Source organism: Fusarium musae, chromosome 11 (genome assembly GCF_019915245.1).
Source record: "Fusarium musae strain F31 chromosome 11, whole genome shotgun sequence".
NCBI classification, from domain to species: domain Eukaryota; kingdom Fungi; phylum Ascomycota; class Sordariomycetes; order Hypocreales; family Nectriaceae; genus Fusarium; species Fusarium musae.
Genome location: NC_058397.1, coordinates 1,193,564 through 1,206,410, shown reverse-complemented (window position 1 = coordinate 1,206,410; position 12,847 = coordinate 1,193,564). Strand labels below are relative to the sequence as shown.

Below are 12,847 nucleotides of genomic sequence, written 5' to 3'. Positions count from 1 at the left end.
ATATAATATATAATATAATAGTATTTAAAATTAAAAAAATTAAAAAACCTTAATTAAAGTAAGTAAACTTTAAGACTAATTTAATAATAAAAACCTTAAATAGCTTAAAGAATTTAAATATTAAAAATAATATAAAGTATATATAATATAGTAAAAATAACTACTTTATATAAAGATAATATATTAAGAAATAAATAAAACTTAAATAAAAAAAGTTTTATTAAAAAACTATAAAATAAATTCCTTATATATAAAGATATTAAAGTAAGAAATATACTTTAGATTTTAATATTATATTAAATTAAATTAAATAAATACTATAAAGAAATAAAAAAAGACTTAGCTTATAAAGAAAAAGAAAAAAGAAAATAATAAAAAGTTTATAAAAAATAAAAAGAAAAAAAACTTATAAAATTATAAGTTTTAAAAATAATAAAATAAAAAAGCTTAATTACTTTTAAAAAAAATAAATAAAAAGAAACTTTATAAATTATTAATAATATTTTAATAAAAACTATATTTTAAATTATAAAAAAATATAAAAAATTAAATATAAAGCTAAAAACTAACTTTATATTTAATAATATAAAAATAATTAAAATATAAAATATAAAGAAAGTATAGTTAAATAAGTAATATAATACTTTTATTATAAAGATAAAAAAATTTAATAAAAATAAATTAAAAAATATAAATTATTTTATAAAAGAAATAAAACTAGAAAAATATATTTAAGTTATAAAGATTTTTATATATAAAAAATTAAAAAATATAAAGATATTAATATAATTAGCTTAATATTAATTAAAGTATATTATATTAATAATACTATAAACTTATAATATAAAAAAAAAGTTTAATTTTTAAAATAATATATAAATACTATTAATATATAAATAATACTAAAATATTTTATAGGTTTTATATAAGAATTATTAATATAATATATATAAATAAAAAAAACTAAATAATAATTATTTTTTAATTATAATTCTTAAAACCTTTAATAATAACTTATATTTTAAAAAGGAAATAAAAAAATATTTACTTTTTATATAATATAATAATCTTAAAGTATTAAAATTATAGTTTAATATAGCTTATTATTAATAAATCTATAAAAATAAAAATCTACTTAATAAAATTAAATAATTTTAATATATAATTAAAAAAGTAAAAAAAGAGTTTAAAGAAATTACTTAAGGAAAATATATATATTTAAAAAAGATATTATTAATTAATAATATAAATTTAAAAAATATAAAAGAACTTTAAAGATAATAAAAAGTAAATAGCTTATATTTAAAAAAAGATAATTATAAAATTAATATATAAACTTTTTATAAAAATAAGGAATATTAATAAAAAATAAAAGAATATAAATAATAAAAATAAAATATATATAAATAAGCTTATAAATACTATAAAAAAAACTTAAAAGAAATACTTATTATTAATAAATTAAATAATAATAATAAATACTATAAAAAGCTTAATTATAATAAAAAAAAATATAAATTATAATACTTAATTATAATAAAAAAAGAAATATAATTTATAAAAAAATAAAAATTAAATTTAAATAAATAAAAAAAAAATATAAAATAACTTAAAAAATTAAAAAGATATTTTTAAAAATAATTATTTAATAAAAAATTTATAAATAACTATATTAATAATAAAAAATATTATAATAATAAATATAAAAAAAACTATTATAATATTTTAAAAAAAGTTATATATTATTTATAATTAAGTTATAAATAAGCTAAAAGTAAAAATAAAAATAACTTAAAATAATAAATATATTAAAAATATTATATATAATAAACTTAATAAATAACTTAATACTATAAGTTTAAATTAAAAAGAAATAATTAAATACTTAAATTAATTATAAAGTAAAAAAGAACTTTATTAATTTAAAAATAGTTATAGAATTATAATTACTTTAAAAAAAGAAATTATTACTTTACTTATTAATTAATATAAAGAAATAGCTTTTTAATTATAATAATAATATTATAAATTAAAAAATTAATTATTATAAGATTTTTATTAAAAAATAAAGCTAATAAGTAGATTTTAATATTATATTTTTAAGAAAAGATATATATATAATTCTAGATATAATATAGCTTAAATAAAAAAATCTATTTATTAATTAAAAAATAAGTTAGGTTATATTTTTTAATAATTTTAATAATAATAAAAAAGTAATTATAATAAATAATAAAAGATTTTAAATTTTAATTAAAAAGGATAATATAAGTAAATATAAAATAAAGTATTTATTATTTTTAAAAAAAATTATAATATAAATATAAAAAAGGTATAAAAAATAAAGAAAAAATCTTAAGTATTTTTTAAAAATAAGACTTATAAAAAAAAGAAATAAATATAAATTTAAATTAAAGTTAACTTAAAAATATTTTAAAATAATACTAAATATATAATAAACTATTTAAAGAAAAATTAAAAATAAAAATCTTTAAATATAGTAAATAAGATTATAAAATTAATCTTATAAATAATAACTTACTTTTTTAAAAGCTTTATTTACTTAATTAAAAAGAGCTATAAATTTAAAAAAAAATATATTAATAAAATATTAAAAAAAGGCTATATTAAAAAATCTAGCTTATTAATAATATTAATAATATTCTTTATATTTAAAAAAAATAAAAAAAATAAACTAATTATTAACTATAAATAAGTTAATATATATATTATTAAAAACTAAACTTTACTTTTATTTATTATAAAATTAAAGAATTAGCTATTTTTTTTTTTTTTTTTAGTTGCTATTAGTCTTATTTGGGGCTATCGAGCTTTTAACTTTTTATATAATGGCTTAAATAGTGAGGCCCCTATAGTAGGCCAGAATTACAGGAGTTAATATTAGTTAAGGTTTATTTGCCTTAAGTGGCGCAATTGCTGCCTTGACTAAGTAGCATAAGTACTGCCTGTAGGTCTACCTTTGGCAGCTGTATTGACCTTCTTCCTTTACCCCTGCTAAAAGATCTTTAATTGACCCTTGCAATATACTGGGCCTAGTGTACCTATCGCACTTAAGTATGTTTGCTGACCTATTGGTTACAGTTGCTGATATCAATTATAGCCACTAACAGGATGCCTGCTGTATGCAAGAGCCTGGAGCCTGATTAGGGCTATTATATAACTAACCATGACCTTATTACTGCGATTGAATTGGTACTAGGCTGGGCTAATAGCGAAGATTGCTGTAAGCTCTATATAATAGCTGCAGCTATTAAGAAGAACTTCTTATCTAGAAGCCTATCTAGCCTAGTCAAGATGGCTGTTTTTAACTGTGCCCTGATTGACTTGATTAGTCGTATAGATCTGGCCTGCCTAGGTTATCTTGTTTATCTAGTTTAGCTGGCTAGGGAGCTGGCTAGATTGAATAAGCTAGAAAGGGCTATAAGAGAAGGCCTGCCTCTTAATATAGAGGAGGTAGCTTTCCTTATTGCATTAATAGGTTTAGCCTTGTATAAAGAGTGGCTTAAGAATGTGATTATTGAGGCTGATTATCTGTGCTGTATCCTCCTGATCGTACAAAATTGAGGGTGAAGGCGGGGTAATGGCGGGGTTCGAAGGTTCTGTGAAAGTTAGAATTGAAGGAAGAAGGTTAACTCTGTTTATGTAAGTTAGTTAGCGAAAGCTAAATTGACCTGAAGTTGATAACGACTCTATTAATTGAATGCATATGCCTAGGCATGTGACTAACCGCCCTTGCATCTGAACTACAGATAAAGTAAAATCAATAATAAAACAGTGGTTAAACTGGGGAAAGAATTAGCTATAAGGTAAAAAGATTTTTATAACTTTAGATTTTAAAAAAGTATATAATTTTATTTATATTAAAAAAAGAAATAAATAAAAAATAGTATTTAAAACTTAATTTAAACTATTTAAATATATAATAATACTTTTTAATTTTATTAATATATTTATAATATTTTAATAAATAATTAATAATATATTTTAATAATACTTTAATATCTTTATAATATATTACTTAAATAATATTTTAATTTTTTTAAATAATAAAAAAGAATATATAAAATATATTTATAAAGTTTTAAAAATATTATAAAATACTAAATTATTAATTAAATTAAAAAAAAATTACTTTTATATTATAAAAATAGATTTTTTAAAATATATTATTATATTAAGTAAAATTAAAATAAAATTAAAAAAGATTATAATAATAATAAATTAAAAAAAACTTAAAAATATAAAAAAAATATAATCCTTTTTAAAAGTAATTAATTATTATTAATAGTTTATTTAAAGATTTAATAAAATTATTAATTTATTAATAAAACTTATTAAAAAAAATAAACTATTTAAATAAAATAATAAGACTTAAAAAGCCTTTATATAACTTAAAAAGGCTATTATTAATAAACTAGTATTAATTATATTTAATTTAAAAAAAGAAATTAAATTAAAAATAAATATATTAAACTTTATATTAAAAAAATTAATTAAATAATAAAATAATATAAAAAAACTATATTTTATTACTTTTTATTTATATAAGCTATATAAAATAAAGTTTAATTATTTAATTTATAATAAAAAATCTTTAGTAATTATTAACTATTTTAAAAAATTTAAATATTATTTTATAAAAAGTAAATATTAAATTAAAGTTTATATTAATTACTAAAATATCTTATATTTTATAATAATATATAAACTTAATAAATAATAATTATATTATATAAAATACTTATATAAATTTAATTTTATAATTATTTATAAAAAAAGATTAAAAAATAAAAAAGTAAATATAATTAATTAAAAACTAAATTATAATATTAATATTATAAAAGTAAAAAAATAAATATTAAAAATAAATAAAAAAAAAAATATTAACTTATTTAATAAATATAAATATTAAAATAGATATAAATAATAGTTATTAAAAAAATATTAAGTAATTTTAAAAAGTTTATATAAGAATTTTATAGATATTTAATATATAAATATTAAAAAATTACTAAAACCTTAAAAAGACTTTTATAATATAAGTATTAAGTTAAATAACTTATAATAAAAAAAGTAATTAAATAATATAATATTTATATTATAATAAAAATATAAAAATATAAGCTTTATAAAGAATTATAATTATTATTAATAGTAAAAATACTATAAAGCTTAATTATAATAGATTTTATTATTAAATTATTATTATTAAAAGAACTTTTAATTAAAATCTTTTATAATAATATTATAATTATTATTAAAAGACTTATAAAGTTTTTAATTTATATATTTTATAAAAAAAATATAAATATTAAAAAAATAGCTTATATTTTTTATAATAAAATAATATAAAAGTAAAAATTACTTAAAGAAATCTTTATTAATAAAAGTATAATATTTATTAATAAGTTTTAGTAAATATTAATAGCCTATTTAAAAGTTAATTATAAACTTATAATAGTATTTAGACTTTAAATAAATAAATAAATAAAATAAATAAATAAAATAATAAAATAGTATTTATAATATTATATTAACTATAAATAAAATAATTAAGTTAAAAAGCTATTATATATTTAATTAGCTTATAATACTATTTATAATAAAAGTATTAAACTTATATTATTAAATATTAACTTTAGCTATTTATTAAAAGTATATTATAATATATAAAAAACTAAAATTATTAACCTTATAGTAGTAATTAAAAATAAAAACTTAAAAAATATATATAATAAACTTTAAATAAAATTAAAGTTTATTAATAAATAAATATAATAATATTATAACTTTAAAAAGTTAAAAAAATTAACCTTTAAAAAAAGAGATATAATATATTTATTTATTAAAAATATTATAATAAAATAATTAAATTATAAGCTAAATTTTAAATATATTAGATTTTATAAAATTATTAAAAAAATCTTTAAAAATAACTATAAGCTAGATTTATTAATAAAAATTAAGCTTTATAAGATCTTTTATATAATATTACTTAAATAAATAATTAATATAATTTATATTAAAATTAGTAATAAATTAAAAAAAATTAATAAATTAAAACTTTATAAAGTAAAAGTAATTAAAAAAATATAAATAAAAAGTAATAAAAGAGAATATTTAGTAAAATAAAAAAATTACTTAAAAAATAAAAATATATAAGAATTACTTAAATATCTTATTAATATTTAATAACTTTTAAAGGATTTTTATTAAAAACTAAAATAAAATTTAAAATAATAAACTAGTTAATAAAACTTATAATATTAGCTTTAATTAACTTTATTATAGTAATAAAATTAAAAGATATAATTAAGTTTTTTGCCTTTTTATTATTATTTATTATCTTAAAGTTATATTTAAAAGCCTTTAAACCTTTAAATTAAATTAAGTATTTTTAATAATAAAAATATATTAACTTTAAAAAATACTTATTTAGCTAATACTATAGTTATATAAGCTTTTCTTTAATAACTTTCTTATTAACCTTAATATAACTTTTTTTTTAAATTAAATAATTTATTATAAAAAATTAATATAAAAATAAAAATACTTTATAAATAAAAAAAAAATAAACCTTTTAATAAAATTATACTTTTATTATTATAAAAATAACTATAGTAAGTATACTTAAAATAATTTTTTTATTTATTTTTTATTATATATTTAATATAATTTTTAAAATATAAAAAGTAAAATATAATTTTATATTTAATAAAAGTAATAAATTTTATATAAGTAAAATAATATTAAGTTTTTATAGAAAATATAATATTAATAATTAAATAAAAAAAATATAAATTTAAAATTAAACTTATTAAAAATAATATAAAAGAAAAATAAGTATATAGGTTTTAAAAGTAAAATTAATAAAAAGAAAGAGATTATATTATAACTTAAATAAAAAAAGCGCTTATATTATATATACTTTATATTTTTCTTTTAATTAATAATAGTTACTATATATTAAGAGATTCTATAAGTAATTACTAAAATATAATTACTAGTAATAATATAGAATTACTAGTAATTTTAGATAATTATTAATAATTCTTAAGAATTACTTATAAGCTACTTATTATAACTATACCCTTTTAAAGTATATATATATATTTATTTAGTATTAAATAGAACTTAGCTTACTAGCTATTAATAAGACTTTTTTACTTTAATAAGCCTAATCTATACTATTAACTATTAAAAGATATAATACCTTAATATATTTAATATAATACCTTATATATTTTATAAATATAAACCTAGTATAGATTAGTTTACTTATTTAAAAACCCTAAATTATTATATATATTTTCTATTTATTTTTATTAATTTAATATAAGATATTCTTTTTAGCTTAATCTTAAGCTATAATAATCTATTTAATTTTAAGAAAAGCTTAGTTAAAGTTAAATTAAATAAAGACTTAGCTAGTAAGGGCTTTAGCTATTATTAATACTTTTAAAATAGCTTTTTCCTTTTCTAGGCACTATATTTAACTATTTTTATTATTAAGGGATTTTATTACCTTCTTTAAAATATATTTAAAGTTATAAATTAATAGAATTTTATTCTTTTTAGCTTCTTAAAGCTATTTTTTAATATTATAATTTCCTTAAAGCGTTCTTTATATAGTCTTAAAAATAGCTTATAGCTTCCTTAATATTATAAGCCTTTAAAATAACTTATATTTCTTTTCCTTAAGCTTTAAAAACTTTAATACTTTTTATATATTAATTAAAAAGAGATTAATAAATAAAAAGCTACTTATTATATTTCTTTAAGTTAAGGCTTTCTAGGAAGCCTTTTTATAAGCTTTTAGAAATAGTTATTATTAATATAATAAAGTTACTTTATATAATACTTAAAATTAAGTTAATTAGTAATAGTACTATTTTAATAGTTTAAATACTATAATATTAAGTAGCTATATAATATATAAAGAATATAAAGGTAATTAAAAAAGCTAAATCTTATTTAACTAAGCCTTTTTTATTAATTTTATTATTAAATATAATTTATATTAATTTAAGACTAAAAGTCTTTATTAAGATAAGTTTAATAATATAATCTTAAGGATAAATACCTTTATAAACTATTTAAAGAAGATATTAGTATTAGATTAGCTTAAAGAATTTATAATATATATTTAATTAAAGAAAATACTTAAAAACTACTATTTTTAAAGGTTTTTTCTTTTAAAAATAACTATTAAAGTAAGATAGTAACTATTTACTAATATAAACTTTAATATAAAGCTTTAAGTTAAATTATCTAACTTTATATACTTTAAACTAGAAGTTATAATAGTCCTAGCTATAATCTTACTATTAGTTTCCCTTAATTAGACCCTAATCTTATTTATATTATATAAATTAGCTTATAAGATTTTCTTAAACTTAATAATATAAATAAGACTATTATAGTACTTTATAAGGATTTCCTTTATAATATAATACTTCTTTATAGTATTTATAACTCTTAATAGCTTTATTTCTATTATTTAATAATATAATATAAATCTATTAATTTAGTTTTTACTAATATATAAAATATTCCTATTAATAGTAAATAAAGCTTATATAAAGTTATATATTTTTTACTTTATTAAAAGCTAAAAAGCTTACTTTCTTTTAATAATATAATTAATAAAGTTATCTTTTTATATAACTATTAGTAATAGCTCTTTTTAATATACTATTGTTATATCTATAGCACTAGTATAATAATCTTTTAAAGTTAATAATTTAATTAAATATTTTTATACTAAAGGTTATAAACTTATTAACTTTTAATTCTTTATTACTAATTATATCTTATATTTATAATCTAATAATAGTAAATTTATTTTTATTAATAGAAAAAAAAATAGATTTAATTTAAATTTTATAAAAAAGAGTGAAGTAGCTGCTATTTATAACGCGTTAATAGTGTTAAGGTGTATGGGGTCTAGGGGTGTACAGGGTGGTAGGGAAATACGTTAGTCATGCTGTAGAAGGCTGGGCGACTCCACTAAATGGCCAATGCATGTGTCAAAACAAGCTATTTTTCGCGTAACGGAAATGCTGAACCTTTTCTTACATTGAATACCGCCGGCAGATTCTCCTACAAGGTTTTCCCTGCCTCTCCGACACCGTACGAGGCGGAAATAAGCTTGTTACTTGGCGTCCGATTTAGCCGTGTGCTAGACCGAATCTTTCACCTTGAGCCAGCAGCACTCGAGAGCCTCACTTCAACGACGGCCGCTCTTCAGCAGAGCATATTTATTTACTGGGCACTTTAGACAATTGATGGAAGACACCGTCAAACCGACCATGTCATTCTTATCTCAGTTCCACCTCCTACTGGAGATCTCTTGTTCATCTCGTTTGACCAACCAATTCTCATTGAGCAAAGATCGCTGACACATAACGTAACACCAACTCCATTTTATTTTTTGAATCCACGGCCCCGTTTCTTTTCGCTCAGCCAAAGGACATTCCAATGACCTGATGGTTTTTGAAGATTTGCTAACTTTTACGTGAGAGACTCACGTTCCCCCATGGGGCTCCGCGAGTCTTTTTTTTTCTTCCGTGCGAGATAACGAGACGAGCGTTTTTTTACAAGGTCTCCACGGAAGATAAACATCTGGAGACTTTGGGCTTGGCGGATGTATATAAGATTTCGTATCGCCCGACGTTGAGTTGGGGTTGGTCTTCATCTCGTCAAACTGTCGCTGATCACAACGGTACAACCCGCCATTATACATCTTCTTACCACGTATTGAGGTTTCATTACTGACTGCTATTCTTTGAATTGTGGTTCAGAGCTTATATCAGCAAACAGAACCTAGCTATCATTCTGTTTCATCGAATATGGGCACTCCAGACAAGACGACAAAGACTCAGCCTGAGATGGCTCAGCCCGAGCATCACCGCCCTGCATCCATTCGCGGCATCGACGGCGATGAGATCAACACTATCAACGATGGCGGCGACATCATGGACTCCAAGGAGCAATCCGACGAGCCTGTTCAAAACATCTTCAACCAAGGCGGCAAGAACTACAGAACACTCGGCAAATGGGACACAGTCTTCGTCCTCGTCACCAACCAAGTCGGACTTGGTGTATTATCACTCCCAGGATGCCTTAAAGTCCTCGGAGTCGTGCCGGGCGTCATTGCGATCATTGGCCTCGGTTCCCTCTCTGCCTACACTGCATATGAACTCCTCCAGTTTTACAGAAAGTATCCCCACGTCGTCAACGTTGTTGATATGTGCGGTATCATCGGTGGCCGACCGCTTGAGATCATTGCGGGTATTGGTTTGATGATCAAGGTCATGATGACCTGTGCATCTGCCAGTGTGACATTATCAGTTGCGTTCAACACCCTGAGTAACCATGCCTTCTGTACCGTCAGCTTCGTCATCATCGCCGTCGTTGCTTGTTGGGCCTTATGCCTCCCGAGAACCGTCAAATTCGTCTCGCAATCTGGTATCCCCTCTACACTCAGTATTCTAGCCGCTGCCCTTACCGTCATGATCAGCTTGGGTATCGATACTCCATCTCAGGCCCCTCCAGGTTGGGATCGCGAAATCCAGGTTATTGGCAACCCAACTTTCCGACAAGGTCTCAACGCTTGTCTCAAGATCTGCTACGCCTATGCCGGAAACATCAGCTTCGTCTCATACATGGCCGAGATGAAGAACCCTAGTCGTGATTTCCCTATGGCCTTGGCCTGCCTTGAGGTCTTCTCCATTACCCTTTACACAATCGTTGCCGTGGCCATCTATTGTCTGGCTGGGGACTTCACGACCTCTCCAGCTCTTGGATCCGCGCCCCGAATCGCCGCCAAGGTCGCCTACGGACTCGTGCTTCCTTGTGTGTTCGCGACAGCTATGGCTTTCGGTCATACCGGCATCAAGTACATGTATGTTGTCGCCATGCGATCAATTAAGGCTACCCACCAAGTCACAGACCGAAGTTTCAAGTCTTGGGGCATCTGGGTTGCCTGTGTGACCCTTTACTGGATCATTGTCTTTGTCATTTCCAACGCCATCCCCATTTTCGACTCCATCCTCTCCATCTCCTCCGCCACCACGATCGCCTGGTTCACCTTTGGTCTCAGTGCCATCTTCTGGTTTCACATTAATAAGGGCCAGTATACCAAGAACTGGAAGAAGATTGCCCTTTGCATCATTAACGGAATGCTTATTGTTCAGTCGTTGTTCATGAACGGTGGAGGCTTGTGGTCTTCTATCACCGAATTATTGAACATCTTTGAGAACGATAAGAGCTCTATTCGTGGCGTCTTCTCATGCGGTGACAACTCCATTTAGATACCAAAGTCAAGAACTTTATAGACATAGATATTACGCAGCAAGTATATAGCGATTGAATGATATATGATGATATTTTTACTACTTCTTCTAATTAGAGGTTTAACTGATCAATTGATAATTACGGATGCAGGTCTTACGGTACTTGTCTTATACTCGGTGAGTAGTCCGTGAAATTTCTCTATCCGGGGATCAATGTAAGCTGTGGTCACCCTAACAGCAGGATGAACGGAGTTGCCGGGGGCAGCGACAGGCATTGCATGTCTTGCCAATTGACTGCTATGGTATGAACGAGTAGACGAGCTAGACAACCTGATAAACTTGACCAGCAAAGCGGAGCCGGGAGAATCTCGCGATGCTTCGGGCCGACCAATGAAGGACGAGGGTGGCGAGCATCTCGAGATCTGGAGTGGCCAGACCAAGCTCCGGCGCCGCAGATCTGAGTCACTGTCATAGGGCTGAAGCTAGCCACTACGTTGAAGGTTGCTAACAGGCCCCAGGCGTATGAAGAAGTCGTCTTCTTTACGTGGGTGGTGCTTTGTTCGATTGGTCGCCTGCAGACATGGAGATCAGGATTCGAATAGCATGGCAACCGGAAGGCATGAAGCCGAGTTCCAATGAGATCTGGTTACTTCATCCAATCTCCGGGCTCAATTCATATTGAAAATTACCTAAGTCGCTCTTTGATAAAGTCATTTTGACGATGGAATAAGACTCCGTCAAAGTGGGGTCAAATACGCGATACGAGCGATACGTGATACGAAGACTGACTTGATCATCGTGTCTATTTAAGAAAAAAGCAGTGCCTGGTCTTTGATATTGAATCTTTAACTTTTCAATATCGAAACTGAGGAAAACTCCATCTCTCCAAATTTCATCTCAATTCCTTGTCTTTTACCAGAGCCAGACGACCCAAACGTTGGCATACATCATGGTCACAGTTGCTCCCTTTCGACCGCGTATATCCACCTTGCGCTCACTTCAAAGACTTTCGGCCATTCGATACAACGATTTTTCCTCAAATTCACCACTCGATCCAAGATGGATGACACGAGAGAGCAGGAAAAGAAAGGCTCAGCGAAATGAGACTGCAGAGCCCAACCCCTCCTACCCAGCTTTCAGTCTCAACTATCTGGGCCTTAGCAAACGGACCAGAATACTCTTAATGGTAGCTCTGAGCATCTTTGGTACTATCGAGACTTGGGTTTGGTGCAAAGCCATCTGGCAATGGAGAAAAAGTCGTCAAGAAGCAAAACAGTGACTTTCTGCTGGTCATGCATCACAGATATACACCATTGGTTTCTTCATTGACCCAGTCACGGGCATATGTTTATAACTTGATGGGATACCATTCTACCACTGGCAGCAACCTCCGAGAATGAATAGCCCGTTGCCTGGAGGAAATGCTTACAAACGTGCAATCGTTGTCATAGATACTACGAAAGTGCTGAGGTGCATTCCTTTGGCTGAGTGATATACTTTCGGGATCGACCGTCAAGATTGCCATGATA

At 23.5% G+C, this 12,847-nt stretch overlaps 1 protein-coding gene across 1 annotated transcript; it reads left to right on the top strand.

The window, feature by feature from the left end:
• Window positions 1-9,872: 9,872 nt before the first annotated feature.
• Window positions 9,873-11,336, top strand: J7337_013492 (uncharacterized protein; the record flags this gene model as incomplete). The annotated part of the gene is made up of 1 exon (XM_044830982.1): window positions 9,873-11,336. One exon carries the CDS (start codon window positions 9,873-9,875, stop codon window positions 11,334-11,336), a length of 1,464 nt encoding a protein of 487 aa, XP_044674257.1.
• Between the last annotated feature and the right edge of the window lie 1,511 nt (window positions 11,337-12,847).